The 24091-nt window shown below is 40.0% G+C and overlaps 1 protein-coding gene across 1 annotated transcript in view; it reads left to right on the top strand.

The window, feature by feature from the left end:
• The window catches only part of Egflam (EGF like, fibronectin type III and laminin G domains), a 175124-nt gene that overhangs the window by 52238 nt on the left and 98795 nt on the right, over nucleotides 1-24091 (top strand). The window contains exons 3-5 of the mRNA XM_077795502.1: nucleotides 9876-9985; nucleotides 11360-11443; nucleotides 23641-23758. Of these exons, the coding sequence (XP_077651628.1) occupies nucleotides 9876-9985; nucleotides 11360-11443; nucleotides 23641-23758 (312 nt within the window). The remainder of the gene's footprint in view (nucleotides 1-9875; nucleotides 9986-11359; nucleotides 11444-23640; nucleotides 23759-24091) is intronic.

Raw genomic sequence — 24091 nt, 5'->3', positions numbered from 1 at the left:
CTGCCTCCTTCTGTCTCCTTGATATAAAATATTCGATCCATAAACCCAGTTTCTGCATCTGTAAGAGAGGACGTCGCTGTCCTCTATTTCATATGGTTATTAGATGTCTGTAGGCTGGGGAAGAGCTGTTAACCAGCAGAGCAAAGGGAACAGGCAGAAGGTGGCAGCAATAAACTTTTGAAAACCAAAATGCACAGGGGTCTACCACATGCAGAAACAGATTTAAAAACCAAAGAAGATTTCTAGGCCAGCAGGGAGGGAGAAACTGGAACTGGCTAATGGTTGAGAAGTGCATTAAAATTCACAAAAGCATCTTTCTTCAAAGAATAAATGCTCAGGTGGTAAAGATACTGGTTCATTGTATGGACAAGTCACAGGATATCCATTCCTTCACTAATGGATAGTAGTACTGTTTTCAGTAAAAGAAAAGTGTGAACTTACATGAGGAGACCTAGAATCATCAGAATGGTTGATACCTCTGGAGAAGAGGAAGAAAGGGGGTAGAGATAGAGCACGGAGTTTTAACTGTATTTAATTTAACTTTATGTCTTTTTAAAAAGATCTGAACATTTTCCTGATGTCTTTCATTACCAGACTACAGGAGAGCTATCAATCTTGTATTCTGCTACTTTGCTGAATTTGTATATCATCTCTGGAGCCTTTGGTGGAGTTTTTTTGGTCTTCTACATACAGGATCATGTCATCAGCAGAGATACTTTAAGTATGTTTTCTTCTAGCAGTTGCAAAATTTGTGGTCTAATTACTAGATCTTTGATCCATGCTGAGTTGACTTTTGTGCAGGGAGAGAGGTAGGGGTCTAGTTTCATTCTTCTACGCATGGATATCCAGTTTCCCCAGCAGCATTTGTTGAAAAGTCTATGTTTTTGGCACCTTTGTCTATCAGATGACTGTAACTGTGTGGGTTTGTCTCTGGGTCTTCTATTCTACTCCACTGGTCTTTACACCTGTTTTGATGGCAACACCATGCCGTTTTGTCACTACATCTCTGTAGTATAATTTGGGATCTGGTGTTATAATGCCACTAGAATCCCTCTTCTTGCTCAGTATTGCTTGGCTATTGTTCCATGTGAGTTTTAGGACTGTTTTTTTTTTTTTCTAGTTCTATGTCATTGGTATTGTGATGGGAATTGTATTGAATATATTACTTTTGGTCATTTTGACAATATTAATTCTGCCTATTCAAGAACATGGGAGGCTTTCCATTTTCTAAGGTCTTCTTTATTTTTTTTCCTCAGTGTTCTGTAGTTTTTGCTGTGGAGGTCTTTCACCCCCTTGGTTAGATTTATTAACTATTATTATCATATTATTATTATTATTAGGTTATTGCTCCCTAACAGCCTCTTTCCTGGGTATCCTCAGTTTGCTGAGAGAGTTGATTTGTAATATCGTACATCATTTTATGCAGGTACATTACTTTTGTAGTTGAGAACTAATAGATCTGCTTCGTTAATTGCAAACTGTTTTATCCTTGGAGGAAAAACACTGCAAACACTAAATAGCATGGTTTGTGCTGATCTGAGTGGTGCAAACTTCATGAAGTGTTATTTTGTGGATTTCCTATAGAAAGCACAGATGCAGTTAACCTGTTCCTGTGCAACTTTTGGTCTTTTGGATGTAAAAATATTTTTGAAAAGAAAATTTTTAAATTGTGAAAAACAATATAATAACATTCTGGAAAGCTTGCCAAGTAGAAGGAAATAGGGAGGAAATCATACTTAATCTTAGCTGCCTTAATGTGGCAATTAGCCTTTTTCTCTCATCTTCAAATGATTTTTTTCAAATGAATACACTATGTAACTGTTATAGCTGCATTATTGGCAATTGGGTATTTGTTTGTTTGTTTGTTTGTTTACCACTACACCATAATTTTGTTACAGTGTGATCTAGGCTTTATTTTCTAAATATGCTTTTTTATTTTGAAATAAATTTAGATTTATGGAAGAATTGCAAAGGTCGTGGAGAGAATTCCTATACTGCTTTCACCCAGTTTCTCCTCTAGTTAGCTTCTCACGTAACCCCAGTACATTTGTCAAATCCAGACTGTTAATGAGGGTTCTGAGCAGTAAGAGTACACCACTACCGACTAAATCAGACTACTTGGATTTTACTGGTTTCCCTGCCAATGTCCTATTTCAGCTCCAGGACCCAAGACACCATATGTGTTTAGTTAAATCACTGTTTGAATGTTTGCACACCAGTCCATGCAGGTGACGTACCACCTGCGTGACCTGGCTATTGTCCTGTTTCTAAATATTTAGACTGTTCATGGTTCCGTGTGTCATAAGTGATACTCTGAAGGACAACTTCACAGCGCAGCCTTCTCTTAAGATTCTTTCTTCAGGCAAAGTAATCACGCTTCTGGGAGCCAACAGATAGAACAGATTTATGGCTCTCAATATCATTGCACATTGCCAAATTATCTTTCAAAATGCCTGAATACTCATTTGCACTGCCATAAATGATTTTTTCTGAGAGCAGCACATTTATGTACACTTGTCAGCATTAGTTAGTTACTCTCACTTAAATATTTTGGCTTAATTTAATAGGTGAAAACAACATTTCAATTTTTAAAAATTATGTTTCTTTGATAGCTCACACATTTGAATATTTCCCCATGTGTGTTGACTTGCTATCTCTCTTCTTTTGTTGAGTTGTCCTTCATATTTTATTTATTAGGGTCTGCATATGTTTTTATCAATATGTATGAGTTTTATAATCAAGATATCCCTTGGCCTGTCATTTTACTACAATTATTTACCCCTCAATCTATTGTTTGGAATTTTCCTTCTGTAATTTTTGAAGTGGGTAATGAAAGTTTTATGATTTAGAATCCATTACTTTTCTTTTATTTTTTAACCTCTTTTAAGCTTAGAAAGTTTCCTTCATAAAAAAAAATAGTCCAGCTTTAAAATTCAGTTATAATTTGGTTTCCCATATTTAACAGATTCCTCTAGAATACTTTGGTATTTGCTCCAAACATCTGACCTGTCCAGCTGTCACTCACCAGCTGTGGTTAGGTCCACTTCCCTCACAGGCAGGAGGAAGCCCCCTTTTGTGTGTTCCCAGCTGATTAGGTGGCACACTCCTTCTCTGTGTTGCCCCAACAAGAAGGGCAACTTCTGGCTTTCCCCCAGCTTATTGGGGAAAGGTGGAGGCTGCTTTCTCTGCATGGTACACTTTCCCCATCCCCACGCTGTCTGCCTCATGCCTAGTTCTGTGTCAGGTAGAGCCGGGATTGTAACAAGGACTAAGGCTCTTCATTTTCCCCTGCCAATGGCTGAGAGCTGGCTAAAAACAAGACTAAAGACTTGACATCTCAAAATGCATTCTACTGTCGTGTATAACTAATTAAAACAAATAATATATATAATGTAAAATAAAAATTTTTTAAAAAGATTTGACATCTCTGCCTACATTTTGCATCCATCTCCTTTTTTTAAACATCAGAAATTTATTAGTTGCTCAAAACATTACATTGATCTTGACATATCATATATCATACATTTGTTTCAAATGGGGTATGAATTCTTATTATTCCCACGTGTACAGATTGCAGGATCACATTGATTATACAGCCACGTTTATACATACTGCCATACTAGTGTCTGTTGCATCCATCTCCTTTACTCCAGGTCACATTGGATTCCAGGAACAAGGTCTGATCTGATAATCGTCTTGTGATGAGTCAAAGCTACCTCCCAACCCCCAGGAAATAGCAACTTTCTTATCAGGGATAAGGTCCCACCTGACCAATCCTAAGATGAGAGACCACAGATGACCTTGGTTAGTTGAGCTGGCAGCTGTGAAAAGCCTCCAGCTATAGAAACCCTCAACCCTTGCCTACATTCCCCAATCTGTGAAACCTCAAAGCCATTGTCAGGGCTAAAGACACAGGTCCCCTTGTCTTTCCAGTGGCTACACTGATTAAAATTTCTTTCATGCTTTTTACCATTACCTTTCGTGTTTGGTTTTTGGGTTAAGTGGTTGGATGTGATTTGTTGGATCCCCAGAGTCAGGCCTCTGACCTAGGACTACAGTAACAGTATGAAGACATACGGTGTGTCATAAAAGTGCTCTGTATCTATCTTCCAGCTGTAGTGATTCTCATACCCAGTTGTAATGTCCTGCTAACTTGTTTTAGCCCCACATCTCTCTTCATCCTCAATGTGACCTCATTGACTGACCCAGTGCCTGATACCTACCTACAGGGAGCTCAACTCATATTTTAGATGTATAAAGAAGAAAATAAACTAGTGAAAATACCAGTGAAATAGGAGTCAGATCTAATCATGTTCCAGCAGGGTTTGATTTAAATACTTTCTGGAGAACATGAAAGTAAAAGGGACAGCATTTTGGAGTTCATATTTCATGGGACCAAGATATCGTGGATACTACGGATTGACTTGTTCGACATCCATTTAACCCTTTTTTTAGGTGCTATTACCATTCTGCAAAGGCAGAAGAAATACAAACTACATTTCTCAGACTTCCCTGTGGTCAATATTCTGAATTCTGAATGTAAATTAGGTCCCACCCAGAGTCCTTCACCGGCCTGGGTGTCTAGAGACAGCTGTGGCAGCTGTGGCAGCTGTGATGGCAACGGGGAGGGTGAAGTTGGGGGCTTCCTGGTTCTTGATTGCTCCTGTAGAGCAAATCTCCTCTCCCCCTAAAATAGACCCAATGGAGGCTCCTTGCTTCCTTTCCTCTAGCTTTTATGCCAACTTCCACAACTACCATTTTGCTTACAATACTTGGAGTGTTTTTTCTGTAGAGAACCTTGGCAGGTACACAGAGCTGAAGATAACTGGTTTCCCCACCCCCGTATTGACTTAAAAAGCCTGCCTTCAGGGGCACCCAACCATCTGGTGCAACTGTTCCCAGAGCAAGGGGAGCAAGTGCTGTTCCTAGGACTAGGGATATGGCTGTGCTTGCTAGTTATTTTATGCTTCTGTGAGGGACCGATAATTTATTTCCACTGTCTTTCTTCCCACTTTTCAGCCATCTTTGTGGTTCCATTAGCACAGAGCTCTTAACTCAATAACAAAGCTGACCAGCAGTGGGTAGTTATGCAGTCAGATGGAAGCATAAATCTACCCGGAAAAAAACTGAGGAGAAAGTTTCAGATCGTCAACGTGGAAAGGGTTCCTACAAACCAACGAGAAAAAATTAACAACCCAATTAAAAAGTGCAAAACACATTAACAGAGGAAGAAAAGAAGCCAAATTCATATAAAAATATTCAACTTTCAAAATCAGATTTTCCAAGTTTTGTAAGACTTCCTATTTTAGAGCACTTTCAGTTTCATAGCAAAATTGAGAGATTTTCCATATACTCCTACCTCCACACATGCACAGATGTCCGTCCCCATTATGAGCATCCCCCACCAGAGTGGCACTTTTGTTATAATTTAATTATGAACTTCGCCTAAAGTCAGTAGTTAGAGATTTCATGTTTGGTGTTGTATACACTATGGGTGGAACAAATGAACAGGACTTTATCCATCATTAGAGTAAAATAGTTTTGTTGCCATAAAATTCCTCTGAGCTTCACTTTTTATCCTTCCTTCTCTACAATTCCTAATCTGTTGAAACCTCTGATCTTCTTACTGTCTTTATTGTTTTGCCTTTTCCAGAACATCATATAGTTAGAATCACACAATATGTGGCCTTTTTCAGATTGATTTCTTTCAGTTAGTAATATGCATTTAAGTCTTCTCCATGTCTTTTCATGGCTTAATTTCTTTTAAGTGCTGAATAATAGTCCATCGTCTGCATGTACCATAGTTTATTTATCCACTCACCTATTAAAGGTGAATTTTGGTTACTAAAGGATATCTTGGTTACTTTCAAGTGTTAACATATATGAATAGAACCACAATAAAGGTCCGTTTTGCAGAGTTTTGTGTAAAGATAAGTTTTTGACTTCTTTATGTACCAAGGAGTGCCAATGCTGGATAATACAAGAATATGATTAGTTTTATTTAAAAAAAAAAAACCACACCAAATTGTCTTGCAAACTGATGGTACCATTTAGCAGTCCCACCAGTAGCAAATGAGAGTTCCTGTAACTTCACCTACTTGCCAGTATTTGGTGTTGTCAGTGTTCTGGATTTTGACCATTTGAATAAATACTCAGTGATATCTCATTGTTTTTATTTACATTTCCAGGATGACATTTGATTATTTGATATGCTTATTTGCCATCTGCAGATCTTATTTGATAAGATTTTTTGATCCAGTTTTTAATTGGGTTGTTTTCTTGTTGTTGAGTTGTAAGAGTTTTTTGCTGTCTTAGTTTGTTCAGTTGCTATAACAAAATACCATGAGCTGGGTGGCTTACAAACAACAGAAATTTGTCTCTTATAGTTCTGGAATATGCAAAGTACAAGAACAAGGGACTGACAGAGTCACTATCTGGTAAAGACCTGCTCCCTGGTCCGTTTGCTGTGTTTTTATAGGAAAAGAGGAAGGGACACAGTGTGAGGACTCTTTTATAAGCACATTAATCCCATTCACAAGGGCTTCTCCTTATGACCTAATCCCCCTGAAAAGGCCCATCTCCCAATGATATCACAACGGGGATTATATTCAACATAAGAATTTTGGGAGGACACAAATATGCAGCCTACAGCATTTGTATATTTTACTAACAATTTTTTATTAGATAAGTCTTTTGTGAATATTCTTTCCAATATGTGGCTTATCATTTTATTCTCTTGACAGTGTGTTTTGCAAAGCTGAAAATTTTAAGGGAGTTGCTCACTTTATTACCTGTATTATTTATATGAGGTTTCCCCATACAATAACATAAGCTTCCAAATTAGTTCATTTTCTAGATGTAAGTTTGATTATATTTATTAAAATTCTCTAATATATTCATTCTCTTAAATCAGCAGTTGTCAATAGGTGGGGGAGGTCAGTTTTGTGCCCCAACCCAGGGTCATTTGACAATGTTGGGATATCATGGTTTTCACAGCTGGGTTGGGGAGAGACCAGGGATGCTGTCAAACACCCTTTGATGCAATCATACATACCCTACATAAACCATCCAACTGTCAATAGTGGGGCTGGGGTTGTGGCTTAGTGGTAGAGCACTTGCCTAGCACGTGTGAGGCACTGGGTTCAATCCTCAGCACCACATAAAAATAGATAAATAATAAAGTTATTTTGTCTATCTATAACTAAAAATATTTTTAATTGATTTTTTAAAATAAATGACAGTAAAATGCATTATAATTCTTATTATACATATACAGCACAATTTTTCATATCTCTGGTTGTATATAAAGTATATTCACACCAGTTTGTGTCTTCATACCTGTACTTTGGATAATGATGTCCATCACATTCCACCATCATTTCTAACTCCCTGCCCCCTCCCTTCCCCTTCCACCCCTCTGTCCTATCTAGAGTTCCTCTATTCCTCCCATGCTTCCCCTCCCTACCCCACTATGAATCAGCCTCCTGATATCAGAGAAAACATTTGGCATTTTTTCTGGGGTGGGGGGAATTGGCTTACTTCACTTAGCATTATCTTCTCCAACGCCATCCATTTACCTGCAAATGCCATGATTTTATTCTCTTTTATTTCTGAGTAATATTCCATTGTGTATATATGCCACATTTTTTTATCCATTCATCTACTGAAGGGCATCTAGGTTGGTTCCACAGTTTAGCTAGTTGTGAATTGTGCTGCTATAAACATTAAACTGTGTCCCTATAGTATGCTGTTTTAAAGTCTTTTGAGTATACTTAAAAAATGTCAGTAGTGCCAAGGTTAAGAAACTGTCTTAGACACAGCAATTTTGCTTTAAGAATTTACCCCAATTGAATGACAGAACATACTTAAAAATTTATTCAATCTTTTTGGGAGAGCAATATCAGTGGTTAGTAAAAATTGAGATATATGTATCTCATTATGTTTTCATAGGTATTTATCTTAGAAATATTTGAACATGTGTGCAAAAAGGAATATGCCAATATTCTAAATGTACATGCATGCTCTATATAAGAGAATTTGGGGACATAAGACCTTCCATGACTCTTTTCCTATGATCTTCTCTTCCTTTTGGGTGTCGTCTTTTCTGTGGATAGGGTAGTATAAGAGCATTGCCCAGGATTCCCCTAGGAGGTCATTTTCTAGTTAGAAAACCAGAAAGGACTGATCCTTCCTCTCCAGACCCTTGGTTGAGCCAAGAGGAAGCACATGGCCTGAGTTTAGCCAATCTGATGGGACTTTAAATCTTGAACTAATGCAGATCCAGAAAGATCACTGAAGTAGTGAAAGTTGTAGGTGTGGGGGGGCAGGAGAGAGCTGTCTCCTAGTCTCACAGTTTCTGCTAAGTGACAGAATTGAGCCTCTATTACTTGGTCTACCAGAGGACTTTGGGTTTGATTTATTAAAAACGTTGGTGAGACAACTGATTACTTAGTTACTCAGTAAATAATAAGAAAAATCTGAGGTATATCTGGAGACTTTTATAAAATATATGCAATATCATGTTAATACCACATAATATGTGGGGTTAATTGAGAAATTTCCTCTGCTTTATTGAATCATTAAAATAAATTTGAGTAATAAAAACACTCCAGTGTAATAAAGAAAAAACATTGGTGAGCATCCCCGGTAACAAATTGGCCCTAGTGCAATAAATAGATATATTGGATCTCTGTGAATTGCAAAGTATCCTCATTGATATGCAGGAGAATTGTATGTTGTCAATAAAAAGAAAGCACATCAAGACATTAGTAAGTGGAAAATCGCAGTGCAGAACATTCACTCATTTAAGGAATGTTCATTGAGCCCTTCTGCTTACTAGTCTCTGTATACTGATCAAGGCTGACCTGGTTCCTGCCCTCATGGACATTATTTTAAATGGCAAAACATGAGAGATACATTGTTTGACAACAGCAGAATGCCAAGTTCTCTTAATTATGGCACATGCATTGCAGGGAAGCATTTATGGCCATTAAACATAATGATTTTAATGACTGTAAATTACGTGAAATAAAATTTAAAACTACGAGCCTATATGTATCTGTACATAATTACTACATTATAGTTACAACAATTCAAAGCAATAAAAACCACACAGAGAATCAAACAACTTTTTAAAATGTTGTATATAATCCAAAGGAGACATACCAAAATGCCAATAGGACTCATCTCAGAATGATATGATCTTTTTCATTTTCTAAATTATGACAATTTGCATGTTGCTTTAGAGTTTATAATTATAAAATGGTTTAAGACAAGTAGACAGTAAAATGTTTGAAAAAAAATGAAAAATCTTATTTTATACTTAACCATATTTTTAAAATGTTTCATTATAATAAAATACTAGCTATATAAGCAGACTAATGCAGAACCAGAGACAGATCTCTCCTGCCCCCCACACCTACAACTTTCACTACTCAGGAATTTAATCTTCAGTGATCTTTTTGGTTCTTCATTAGTTCAATTATAATTATATATTATAATATATAATGGGTAAATAAAAATTCATTGTCTTTCTTGCATCCATTTCAAATGCCTAGAGTCAAGTCATGTATGTCTGGTCTACAACAAACAAAATCTTGGTTTCCGGCCCGTTACTATTAGAACTTATGGAAATAGACCAAGGTCAATAGTGGGGCTGATTTCTCTACCAGTGACAGGTTGGGAGAGGATGGCAAAAATGTGGTGAGGTCAAGTGAGACAGGGGTGGCACATCAGAGGGATGACTACATTTCTGGCCTGTGGAGCCGTCTTTAAGCATGTTCTTCTTTTGTGAGTACACACTCTTAAATCTTGTGTAAATACGCTGATGGTAAGATGCATTGATCTTTTAACATAATTTCTTTGTTTGGGGGCAGGCAAGGTGGGGCCTCCTCTTGACATCAAGCTGGGTGCCCTGAACTGCACAGCTTTCAGCATCCAGTGGAAAACGCCACAGCATCTTGGAAGCCCAGTCACTGGATACACCGTGAGTACATGTGGGGATTTCTGCAGTGGGTGTGTTGGGGTGACTGTACATACTCCCTATCTTTGTACCTCCTGAACAGGTTGAGTATGCCTTATTCAAAATGCTTGGGATCAGAAGTGTTTTGCAGTTCTGACTCTTTTCATATTTTTGAATATTTACATATACATAATAAGATGTTATGGGGATGGGACCCAAGTCTGAATACACGATTCATTTGTTTTACATAAACCTTATGCACATAGTCTGAAGGTAATATTTTTAGTGGACTTGCATTTTGACTGTGACCCATCACATGAAGTAAGATGTGAAATTATCTACTTTTGATGTCACATCAGGCACAAAAAGTTTCAGATTTTGAAGCATTTCAGATTTCAGAATTTGTGGATTAAGGGTGCTCAACCTGTCTATGACCTCCTTACTACCACTCCTCTCATATTAATAACCCCCTCATTCTCTTCTGGTGAAACTATAAGAAATATTTCAAGGGCATTTCTAAGATCCCTGGGAATGACCTCTGCATTAATCAGGATCTATCGAGTTCTTTCTCTGTGCAGCAATGGAAAAATATAAAGCAAGTAGAAGATATGGTTTCTGCTATCCAATTGCCTAATATCATTGGGAGAATAATACAGAAACCTGAGAAATCATAGGGAGCCACCGTGGAATGTTATCAATAAGTACAAACAAATGTATGAACTGAATGAAAGATATGGACAGGCAAAGTGGAGGAGGGAGCATAGAAGATACCCTACAATTAGAGGCTGAAAATTGGGCAGATTTTGGTTCTCCAAAATGTTTTTGTTAAGTAGTGTTATTAAAAATAAAACAAGTTTTAGAAGTCAGGGTATTTCAGATAAATATTTGGAGTTCTGAAATCTCTGAGACATCCAGACAGTTGGACACACTGATCCCATATTCCTATGGGACACCAAGCCCACTGGAGATGAAGGACCCATTGAGATGGGATGAAAGCCCTCAAGTCTGACCAGTCCTTACAGACTCCAGTTCACCATCAGCAAGTATTCATCATGACCTCGTCCTCTGGTCTTCTTAGAGAGACATATTTCTGAACTCATGGCATACCAAATATGGGGAGCTGCAAGATTACCTGATACGGTCATGGTTTGGGGACATAGGAGAGGAGCAGGGTCCAGCCCCCACCCCCCTTCACAGATACATTGTCTTCCTCCCGGCCTCTGCAGGCTTCTGAATTTGTAACCACACCAGGCATGTCTGACGTTCATTCCCACAGAACTAGGAACTAGTGGGGTGGCCTGATGCACCTCAGAACCTGCTTTCTTTGTGAGCAATTCAAACCTTTGATCTTGGTGAAGTAGAGACTCTGTTCTTACCAGGTGTCTGTGTCTTTTCAAGGTCTTTTACTCTGAGGTCGATGCAGATAAGTCCCTGCAGGAGCGGTCGCACAGTGTGCCTCTCAGCCAGGATACCCCAGTTGCTGTGAGTATGTCCATGCTGGCAGCCCCTCAGAACACCTGGGCCTTGTTATTGGGGGAAGATTCAGAAAGATTTCCAAGTTAGTACGTGAGCTGCCATCCATGTAATAATCATAACGAATGTCTGCACAGTCCTTTAGAATTTCCAAATGTCTTTGTGTACATTGCTTCTGAAAACTGCCATCTATCTTTCCAGAAAGGCAGGCATTTGATAAAAGAATCCTGGTGCAAATGCAGGACTCAAGCCCATTTTGTCATGAGAGGAAACAGTGACCTTATGGCTATTTTTCCCCCTTGTTTTCTTCATAAAGTTCAATTTTGATTTTTAGTTTGTTGCAATTTCAATAAAGCCTTAGAAATAAATATAACACGTTTGTATCTTCCCCACTGCCTGGAGACACAATGCAGAAGAAAATGATGTAATTTGAAATGTATATTCAAATGGTCTAAGTTGTTTATTTTCCTTGTCAAGCTCAGCACCAATCGTCAGCTCTTCCTCTGTTTCTTTTGTTTCCCTTTAAGGTCCCTCTGGGTAACGTCTTGCCTTAGGCATCTTCTGGTTTCTTTTCTTTCACTCTCTTCCTTCCTTATTCTGCTACTATAACCTCTCAGCTGGAGTCTTTGAGGGGCTCTACAAGGAGTTACAGCAGTGCCCTTAACGCCATTCTAATGCGGAGGCAGTGTTTGTCTGTCCTATTTAATAAGTGCCTGCTAGGTGCAGCCCAGTTTGAAAACTATTTGTCATCTTTGATAAGTGGCTATTACTTATTTAGTGTCTGTCACCCACCAGGCTCTGTCCCCTCATGCTTTACATTTGTTTTTCCATTTAATCTTCATGACTATCCTATGATCTCATCTTACTAACAGGAATGCTGAGACTCAGAGAGGTGAAACAATGTCCTCAAGTCATATATTAGTAAGAAATAGCATCTACTGTAAACCCAAGGCTGATATTTCTGAACTCCGGAACTAGCTAGTGACCCATAAAGAATGGATGCACACTTCCAGCTTGCTTGTATTTTCATGGCATGCTTTTAATTTTGACCTAGACTTTTGTTAAGCAGTCCCTGTTAGCCTCAGAAGCTGACAGCCCCAGCCTTTGTGGTTCACACTACCTAACAGGGGAGATTGGGTTGTCTAGGAAACCACAAACTTGAGGTTCCTTGTCCTCTTGATAGCTATGGAACTTTCCACAGACCCACTGACCTCAACCAAAGGATCAACATTTTCCCTGGAAGTGCCCATAGCCAGCCCAGCCTTATGTCCTGCGGGGTCACGGCATCTCAGTGGAGGTATTGAGAGTTTAGGGCTAGGGACTGGGACAGTACTTCTGAAATTGAAAGCCTGTCTATCATATGGGATCTGGGCTGAAAATTGACATCTCTGTGAAGGAGACTGCAGGGAAGTGAGAAAATAGGGCCAGGAAGGAAATCAATACAGTGGGTTTCCAGATCTGCTTTTTGTACTTACATGTTGCAAGTTTGGCCAAAGCCACTTAACCTGCCTAAGCTTCCACTTTCTCCCATGAAAGGAGATAATACAGAATGTTGCAAAAAACAAATAAAATCATGTATGCAAAAAGTCTTTCCTAAAGTGTAAAAAGGCCTTACAGATGTTAGTTACCATTCCTGATGACATTTATGTTAAATATATTCTCTGTTATTTACATCCAGTCATTGGCATATGCTGTGAAATTCTAGCATTTATCATCTTGCTGATTTCAACAAACTGGCACAGTGGTTTCTACATGTCTAGCATGAGATAATTCACCATCCCTATTTTGGGGCAAACATTTAGTCTTATTGGAAAAACCACACTCATACCAATAATGCAATTAGAGAACAACGTAAGACATATCAACTGTCACTAACATGGCACTTACAGTCTTTTCCTTCCTGAAGAAGAAAAGATGAGTGTAGGACCAAGCAGTCCAGAGTTAACTTAGGGCTGGAAATAGAAGCAAGGAACTTTCTAGAAAAGCAGGTACAAGGGAGGGGCATCCCAATGGGAGGGAATGGTTTGAAGCCCAGGAATAAGTGTGCATGTGTGCATATGCCTGTGTGCATGTGTGTTTGGTTGGGGTGGGGGGAGTTGCAGTGTATACAGCATGGAGAGAGGAGGTGGTAACTGGATGTAGTACAGTAAGTCAGGGAGAGAGGACAGCCTGACAGCAGAGTGGCTCTGGGTTTCTGTGTGCTTTCAGATTCCCATATTACATCCAACCAGCTGGGTAACCTTTCTGGGCCCATTTCCCATCAACAAAATAGGGACTCTGATAGTATCTGTGCCACAGGTGGTAGATCTGTGGTTCCCAAGCTGTGCTTCAGGGAGCCCTGGGGCTCTGTAGCAAGCTCACAAGGTCACACAATATTTAAAATTTTCAAGGAAAATAGCAATGTCTGTGTGAACTACTGTACTAACAAGTTGTTTGGCTATAACTACTTAACAAATGGAATTGTGAGGGGCATTTCTTTTGGTCTAGAGATGCTATAAAAATTGTATGTTAGAAACTCAGTGTGCCATGAACACAGAAGGTTCAGGAACCTCTGTACTATATCCTACCATCCTTAGAATACAGATGTTGTATTAAAAGAGGTGATGGATGTAAAACCCTCAGCATGGTACCAGGCATAGAATAAGAACTAGGGTAAGTGCTTGATAAAATTCACATTGCACAGATGCGTGTTTGCTACCCTGGCTATAGCTAGAGAGAAGGGGCAGGTGCTGTGGGTTCATTTCAGTCCTGATAGTGTTTTCTCACTCTCCCCCCCCCACCCCCTCTCTCTCTTTGTTGTTGTTCTCCAGGTACAACCTAATCAACAGGGAATTTTTGTAAGTATGTTTTAGGAAATCCTACCCCAGTGCAGAATTTGGTGGGAATTTCATTAAAATGTTGAATTTTGCTGCAACCCTCACACTGATTAAGGCAGTGGAGAGTGCGCCTCTTGGGCAAGCAGGAACTTCTGAGTGCACTAGGTGTATTTTTAATCTTTTAGAGAGGAACTGCTTTTATCCTTGTGTGTGCTGCTTCACCTCACATGGCAGACTAAGGTTAAGAGAAGCATCTTTAAAGGTTGAAGTAATTTAAGCTCTGTTTCGAGCCTAGGTGAAACTGATTGAAAAAGAGAGAAAATGTTAAAACTAGTGATCCGCACCCTGGAGGCACCCTTCCTTCCCTTAACCTCTCCTTTATTTACTCTGACAAATCCAGATTGTCTTTTCCGTAAGGCAGGACCCAGCATCTAAAAATGGTTGATGTGAGTTTTCCAGATTAAATGCCAAATAGGGGATTGGATTGACAAATGGTTGATCTGATTAAAATGATAAATTGAGCAAAATAACTTGGTTTTTAATGTGGAATTCTGATGCATTGTTGGATAATCTGCCTTCTAAAGGCTTCCAATTTGATTAGTATTTCACACCCACTGTATCTTTTGTCTTAGAAGAATAGCCTATAGATGTCATTCTGGAAAACAAAATAGTAAAACAAATCAGGATCATTTCATAGTATTTTAGAGTTAGAAACGAAAAGGATGTTGAGACTGGTGGTTTCCACACTTTTTGATCATGCATACCATCAGTTAAAAAAATATTTGAACATGCATCAATGTATGTATATTTATGTATTTATAAATTATACATATACCACTGTACTAATATATTATGTACATTTTTAAAACCCACAGAATTTTTTAAAGGAAGAGATAGAATAGAAATAGAAAGTTCTTCTGTTTTCTCCTGGCATCTAAGTAGATTGTCTAGTTCACCCAAGGTAGAGGCACCATCCATCTGCTCTGTTACCTGTTGGTCTTGTTGACCCAGAACAGTGATTCTGTTTGGGTCTATCCAAGGTTAGAGAGAAAAAACTTATCTAGGAATCGGAAGACATTGCATCTAGTCCCTGCTTTGTCATTAGAGCAAGAGTGACCTTGTCCAAGGTCACTGAGCTCCTCTGAATCTCTTTTTGAGACTATAAAATGGCAGGATGGATTAGCAATGGTTCCTGACTGGAGATATTTTGCAAATGTGTGTGTGTGTGTGTGGGGGGGTGGTATGGAATATGTGTGGGCATTTTAGTGGACAAGCACCAGGGTTGCTAACTTCCTGCAGTTCTCAGGACAGAGGGAAATTTTTCCAGCCCTTAAATCTAATACTTCCCCTGCAGCAAAGCCCTGGAAAATGCTCTCTGATTTCCTGTAGGCACTTGAGAAAACAGAAATCCCTACAAGTCCTTCCTCCTCTCTGCTCTGCATAGGCTTCCTTAGAGCTGCTGGAGAAAGGACTCCAGGAAGATGTCACTTTTCTATTTCTCTGGTGTCTTCCATTGAGTGATGCTAGGTATTCCCAACAGCCTCTAAGAAAACCTTGACTTGTAGAGTTACTGTGAAGTTGTTTACCATTTATCAATGAAGCTTACATAAGAAGAATTGAACAATTTTGATGTTGAACCATTTCCCCAGAGAGGATAAATGGCATTCCCATTGCCGCCCAGCAGAACCTGGATCTCCTGGCTTCTAGTTCAGTTTCTACTCACTTCCTGACTCCTCTCAGCTGTGCTCATTGGACTAGTGGGTAGGACAACCTTTGCTTCACTTATGAAGCCAAATGATCTAGGTTTTCAGCTATAGGAGAAAATAGTAGCATGTAAGTACATAACATTGAGGTCCAAACTCAGGGTAAGAGACAAGTTCAGAGCCTTTCAATGTGGTTTCATCAATGCAGAGTGAAAGGTATTTGGTAAGGAATAGTCACATGTTTTGGGGGATTTCTACGTGACTACCCAGATTGGGTAGTGAGGATACAAATCTAGCAGTCCTCAAACTCAACGTAATAGTAATTTTAACAGGATATGCCTTGGGTTTCCCTCCTGGGACCCTTTGGATATTATTAGGGCTCCTCTGGTGGCTTCCCTGTGCCAGAGACGAAGGCTCTTTCCATCCCATTGTTTTGCCAACTCCTTGTGACCTTGTCCCCAAGGTCCCAAATGGCTCACGGTCACATCTACATTCTAGCCAATAAGGGATAAAAAGAGGAAAAGGAACATGTGCCTCTTCCTTTTAAGGGATAATTCAGAAATTGACCTCAGCATTTTCACTTCCAAAATATTGGTCAGAATCTAGTCACATGGCAACACCTGGAAGAAAGGAACACAGGGAGTCTCCAAGTGGCCACATCCAAACCAAAATAGGAGAATTTCAAGTCAAGAGTAATGAATACTAGAGGATGACAAGTCATCCAGGTCAGACTGTGACTAGAGGGAAAAGACAGTTGAACTTGAACTTTGGAAAAACAGGCTAGCCTGAGAGTTAAATATACTATATCTTGACGTCGGGCAATAGGAAACAGATGAAGTTGTGGTATGTCTTAGGATGTAAAGTAGACTCACTGTTGCCCCTAAGGACAGTTTTATAAACTCTCTGGATCTGGTTTCTTCATTTGTGAGTTGGGGAGTGCAGGACTGACCTCTTAGGGCCCTCATTAGGATTAAAAGAGGCAATGATGTGCCAAAATCTTATGAATTTCAAAACGGTACATAAATTTAAGCTATTACAATTATACCAATTGTAAACTTGTTGTTATGGCAACCTGTGATGAAGGCAAGAATCCCGGGGAATCGCTCACCTGCTTCAGAGTTGCTCGAGCTTCCTCCTTGGGCTCAGTGAAATGACTTGCCTCGATTGTCTTCCCCAGAAGCAAATTCACTGATTAAACAATACCTACAAGGGGTGTTGGAAAGACAAAAGAGGCAAGTTTGGTTCTGAATTTCAGAAATGTGTAGATAAACACAAAGCACAGTTATTTTGCAGCAAAGTACCTAATTTTCAAAAAAAAAAAAAGGGGGGAATGTGCCCAGAGAGACAGTTGAATTCATCTGGTCTCTGGTCCAGGGCAATTTCTCTCACTCTATTTCTCACCATCTTGTGTGGAAATAAAGTGCATAAGACATAAGCATCAGGAGTTGTTCTCAAACTTCTACAAGGCAATAAAACACTGGTTTTTTAATTTGAAAAAGAGCACATTCCACATCCTCTACAGTTTGATGCAAGTCTGAAGCTATAGTTGCAAGACATTCAAGGACAGAAATGTGAAGGTTTGTGGAATTGTGTGGTATTTGTCTAAAAATTCCAAAGGTTATCTTAAGTTGCAGTATAACAAGGGGCTCCCCTTGGGAGGAGAGATGTTCAAGTGATGACAGTTAAATCACTTGGACCCAACTCATGGCCCAACTCCTCTATACTCTTCACCCTTGCACCCTCATGCCAACTTGCTGGCATATAAACAGGAAAATTCAGGCTGGGAACCGTTGGCTCCCGGGAGGCTCACCCAATACCTCTCACCGGGCTAAGAGCAGCACGGACCTTCCACATGGTATGAACAGTTCAGGTGTTTTAAATCTATATGTGGAACAACTAAAAATATAATTTTCCTTTTTTCAGTGGTAAGATTTACATTTATTGTACATTAACTCCACATTTATAAAGTAATCATAATCTAGTCTTCGGTGTTTATGATAAGTAACGTTACTTAGTGTTTCTCATCTAGTATTATCCAGTTAGACCTTGTGCCATGGAGTCAAACTGAGCAGGGTGAGAATCCCCATTCTGTAAGTTATTACACCAATATCCTTCAGTTAATTGTGAATTTTTCAGAGCTTTATTTTCCACTTCTGCAAACAAAAATAAGAGTGCCACCAACTTCAAAGGACTGAGGAAGATTTAAATAAGGCCATGTGTGTGAAAACACCAAGGGCGGAAAAATCACCCCTCAAAGGGTAGATAAGGAGAGCTAACCTAACAAAGTATGTTAAATTTTTTGAGTTCTTTGTATATCCTGGAGATCAATGCTCCATCTGAGGTACAGGTGGCAAAAATTTCCTCCCATTTTGTAGGCTCTCTATTCGTGCTCTTGATCGTTTCCTTGGCTGTGAAGAAGCTTTTTAGTTTGATCCCATTTATTGATTCTTGGTTTTATTTCTTGCACTTTAGGAAGAAGGAAATCAGTTTCTAGGCCAACACGATGGAGATTGGGGCCTACTTTTTCTTCTAGTAGGCACAGGATCGCTGGTCTAATGTGTAGATCCTTGATCCACTTTGAGTTGAGGTTTGTGCAGAGTGAGAGATAGGGGTCTAATTTCATTTTATTACATAAGGGTCCAGTTTCCCCAGCACCATTTATTGAAGAGGCTATTTTTTCTCCAATGTATGTTTATGGAGTCTTTTTCTAGTGTGAGATAACTGCATTTATGTGCATTTGTCTCTGTGTCTTCTATTCTATACCATTGGTCTTCATGTCTGCTTTAGTGGCAGTACCATGCTGTTTTTGTTACTATAGTTCTGTAGTATAATTTAATGTCTGATATTGTGATGCCTCCTGCTTCACTTTTCTCACTAAGGGTTGCTTTGGCTATTCTAGACCTCTTGTTTTTCCAAATGAATTTCATGACTGCTTTTTCTATTTCTATAAAGAATATAATTGGAATTTTATTGGGAATTGCATTAAATCTGTATAGTGCTTTTGGTACTATGGCTATTTTGACAATATTAATTCTGCCTATCCAAAAACATGGGATACCTTCCTATCTGCTAACGTCTTCTTCAATTTCTTTCTTTAGTATTCTGAGGTTTTCAGTGTCTTTCACCTCTTTTATTAGATTGATTCCCAAATGTTTTATTTTCTTTGAGGCCATTGCGAATGGGACAGTTCTTCTAATTTCTCTTTCAATTGATTCATCATGGATGTATAGGAATATGATTGAGTTATGGGTGTTAATTTATATCCTGCTGCTTTGCGGGAAAGCATCTATGAGTTCTAGAAGTTCTCTGGTGGTGTTTTTTGGGTCTTCTAACATATGTCATCAGCAAATAGGAATAGTTTGAAAAAAGAGAGGATTCTAAAGCAAAAACCCACCAGAGCATGGAGTTGGTTTGAGAGTGTGTTTTGCTGCTTGAGATGAACCTGGAGTGTCATTTGGGAGAAAATAAGAACAGGTTCTTGGATTCACCTGCTCCCTTCAGACCATTCAACTTGACACAATCCCAAGGGCAGAGATGGAGCCAGGATGCACAGATGCCAGGAGCAGAGCAGGAGAGGAGCGATGAAAACAAGACTCTGTGTTCAGCAAAGACCCCTTGTGCAGCTCCATGGAGAGAAGATGAGCAGGAGGGAGAGAGATGCAGATTGGAGACAGCTGCTCTCCAGGATGCTGTAGAAATGACTCAGGGAGTCATGGGGCCTCTATGAGGGCATTGAAGTGAAAATGGAAAATGAGAATGGTCTAAAAGTTGTGGTAGAGGTAGACCACAGGAAATCGTTCCTGTCTTTGGAGTTAGTTACTCCTCGGCCAAGGGCAAGGGTATTATCTTAGTCTGCTTTATGCTGCTATAACAGAATATCACAGACTGGGTGATTTATAAAGAAAAGAAGTTCATTGGTTCATGAAACCGAAGGCTGGGAAGTCCAAGTTCATGGCCCTAACCCCTGCTCAGCATCTGGTGAGGGCTTCTTGCTGCATCACAATACAGTGGAAGATGGAAGGACAAGAGAGAATGATAGAAAGGAGGCAAAGCCACCTTTACAACAAGCCCACTTTCTCAATAGCTAATCCTCTCCCTCCATAACTAGCCCACTCTGCACAGCCATCCATTTGCAAGGACTCTGTCCTCAAGACCGAATCACCTTCTGTTAGACCGTCTCTCAACACTGATGCATGAGGACGGAGCTTCCAGCATATGCACTGTGGGGTCACATTCAAACCACAGCCGATACTGATGCTCTTGACAAGATGGGTCAGTGCTTGAAGCTGGTTTCTGGATGAGGTAATCTGTTTATATGGGACATTTTGGCTCTTAGTTTCTTTCTTTTATTTCACTTCAGTTCACTTATTCATTCATCAAAAAGCATTGCATGAGCATTTGCTATGGGTCTGATAATACTATGCTAAGCTCTGGGATGCCAGAGGAATAAGAACTGGCTTTCTACCCTCGAGTGGGTGGGGAGAAGGTGACAAATTAACAGACAGTTACAATGTAAGGTGAGTGGTGTGAAGATTGAAGTCCACCAAGGACACCCGGGAGGCACAGAGGAGGGGCACCTAACCAGACTGGGGCTGGGGTTAGAGATATGAGGTAATGTCTCAGCTGAATTGAGTCATGAAGGATGAGCAGGGTGAGCCAGGCAAGAGTAGGCAGAAGGACACTTCATGTAGAGGGAGCAGCAGGTTCAAAGGCCCAGAGGCAAGCGATTGAATGGCATAAATTTGAGTCCTGCCAAGTTCTTAAGTATGACTAGAATGTAGAATACAAGAAAAGGAGGTGGCAAGGAAGGATGTTAGAAGGATACACAGGGGGACACAAATAGCACTATTCTAGGGGTGTTTTAAAGTAGAAAGAGTTATGATGGGATTTAAGATTTATAAATGTAACTTTAGCAGAGTGTGGAGTCTAAACTGGAGTACAGGCACTTCGGTGGCAAGGAGCCACAGGGCTTTGTCTTAATGTTGAGGATTTGGACTTGAAGGACTTTTAAGAATGAAATGACATAAACAGATTCAAATGATACAAAAAAAAAGTGGCAGCAACTGAATTGGCAACTGATTGGATGGATGGTGGTTTGGAAGGATGAATGAACAAAGAGAAGGCAGTATCACGAATTTCTCGCTTGGGTAAAGTGACATAGAACACCACACATGAAGCAATGTTTTGTGATACTTTTGCTAGTAGGGGGAGGAATGAGGGGGTGAGCTTTGGTTGTGTGGAACTTGAGTTGCTTGGTAGTCGTCCAGTAGAGTTGGTCAAGAGGCAATCACAAATGCTTGCCTGGAGGTCAAGAGGCAGAGCAGGAGGTGTAGATGTTAGAGGTGCCACCACAAAAGTGGTACCAGAAACTCAGGGTGTAGGAGAAGAGTTTGCCCACAAGTCTACAGAGGGGAAGAGAAGATGGCAAGGGATGAGCTCCTGGGAAAGACCAGCTCTCCAAAGGACAGTAGAGACAGGGGAAAGAAGGTACAAGATACTAGGAAGCAGCAACAAAAGAAGTAGGAGACCAAGGAGGAGCGGAACCATGGTTTACAAGGAAGGCCAGAGATTTCAGAAGCTAGAGCAGGCAACAGTATGGAAAGCAGCAGAAAGTCAAAAGATGATGTTGCATTGGATTTGTTACAGAGTTGTTGTGGGGGCTTTGGTAGGAACATCTCAATAGGTTTGTGGAGGAGAGAGGCCAGATGGGAGTAAGTGGAGGAGTGACCAAGAGGTAAGGAAGTGGAGACACCTTCCAAAAGATGTCTCTGAGGGGAGAAACTAGGGGTGCATGTGTGATAGGAAGGGATGATTCTTTTTGAGATGGGAGTGATTTGAGCAAATACAGACAAATCAAGTAGATGCAGGAGATGTTGGAGATACTTGACAAATAGAGGGGAGGAAGCAGATAGGTCCAGAGCTCAGGAGGTGAGCTACCTCCTAGACCAGTGGTTCACAAACCTGGATGCCCATTAGACTCACCTGGAGAGTTGTAAGCAGATGCCTGGACCTTGTCCCCAGAGATTTTGATTTAAGCAGAATGTAGCGGAGCCCAGGCATCAGTTTTTATTTGTGTTTTCAAATCTCTATTTACTTACATTTTCAGATCTTCTAATGATTCTAACGTATAGTCAGGGTTTAATAACTACTGTATTAAATTTTGACAATTGTCCATTCAATGCTTTCAAAACACTTTTTATGAATCTTCTTAATTTTCTTTTGCAACAATGAATGTTTCATTACCTGCAGAAGACATTTTGAAGAAATACGTTATGCCTGCTCTCAAGTGGCATACAACCTCATAGGAGAAACAGTAACAATGTGTCATACAGGTCTCTTATCTAAAGTGCTTGGGACCAGAAGTGTTTCCAGTTTCCTTCCTTCCTCCCTCCCTCCCTCCCTCCCTCCCTTCCTTCCTTCTTTTTTCTTTCTTTTCTTTTGTAATGTTTTCATATACATAGTGAGATATCTAGGGAATGGGACCCAAGTCTAAACATGAACTTTACTTATGTTCATATGCACTTTCTGATCATAGCCTGAAGGTAATTGTATGCAAACTTTTAGTGCACATGTGTTTTTACTGTGACCTGACATCTAAAGTCAGGAGTAGAATTTTTCTCATGGTATCAAAACAGTGCTCAAAAAGTCTTGGATTTTGGAATTGGGAGTTAGGAATGCTGTCTCTCCTCTCTCTCTCTCTCTCTCTATATATATATATATATATATATACACATTATATATTTTATATATATGTGTGTGTGTGTGTGTGTGTGTGTGTGTGTACACATTATATATTATATAAATTAGTGGCAGAGCATTTAATATGGTGGGATCTCCAGGCCTGGATGGTCAGGGAAGATATCAAGGAGAAGGCTTGAGTATCAGAGTAGATGAGCAACCCAGGTGAACAGAGAGGAGCCTGGTCCCCACACACCTAAGACAACAGTCATTGTTAGCTGTTTCTTGAGTACATTCTCCTTACCAGCTCCTGGACATACATTGTTTCATGATGACCATGTAAGATAGTTAGTTGTATGTCATATCTGTTTTACTGAGGAAGAAGCTGAAGCTCATAGGATTTGATATCAAGGCCACAGCTAGTAATAAGTGGGTGAATCAGGGTTCAAGGGCAGGTTGGTTGACTCCAGGCTGGCTCTTTTTCCACTATAGTGTGCTGCTGCTTCTTACTGAGGAGGCCCAGGCTCGCACCTACTCTTTAGCCCTGTAGGCTTGGGGACACAGGATAAGTTCACACATCCATCCATCCTTAATCCTAATGTTTCTCAATGGAGGGTCCCTGGACACACAGCAGCAGCATCACCTGCTATGAGACCAAGCCCTAAGCATCTGCAATCTAAAAAGAAAGAACTGGGGGAATCCAACCCTGGGAAAGATCATTCAGCAGCCTCTAGTCTGATCAAAGAGTTCGAATATTGACAGCAGCATTTGATGATGTCAATGAGCCCTGGTAGTAGTACAGTGTATTGATTCCATAAAGATAACCCTTCAGTCTTGGGAGTGTTATGGTGTTTTCCTTTTAGCAAATTTTAAAACTAGGCCAATTCTAGACACAGCAAAGTTCTAAGCATTTTCACAGGAACCTCAAGATGTAAACCTTATGGAAACTATAGGGTTTGCCCAAAAGGAATTCTGACCTTTGGCACCTTTCTTGTTTGATTATTGACAGGAAGAAGTGATTGGAGATTTGAAACCAGGAACTGAATATCGAGTGAGTGTAGCAGCTTACAGCCAGACTGGCAAAGGGCGGCTCAGCCCCCCTCACCATGTTACCACGTTGTCCCAAGGTAAAGCAGGTTCAAATTCATTCATAACAGGAAAGTGGTGGGCTGCTAGTCATTCATGCCTTCATTCAGCAAATCCAATGGGGATCCTCTGTGGGCCAGACACTCTGATGGGCTCTGGGAATTCAGTAGTGCCCCCAACACCAGCACAGACCTCTTAGAACTCAGTGGGGTGAGTCAAGATGCTGTCTAATGAGTGTGTCTTCACAGTCTGTGAGAACAACACAGGGATGAGGGGAGGGATCCCTGAAAAGACGATGGCTAAATGGAGAACTGATGGGCTGATAGGACATACGGAGGAGAGGAAGGGGAGGGAGAGAGATTTATGTATAGGCA

The sequence above is a fragment of the Urocitellus parryii genome, chromosome 1 (genome assembly GCF_045843805.1).
Source record: "Urocitellus parryii isolate mUroPar1 chromosome 1, mUroPar1.hap1, whole genome shotgun sequence".
NCBI lineage: Eukaryota > Metazoa > Chordata > Mammalia > Rodentia > Sciuridae > Urocitellus > Urocitellus parryii.
The sequence above is the reverse complement of the archived record's forward strand: the minus strand, read 5'-3'. Positions and strand labels throughout refer to the sequence as shown.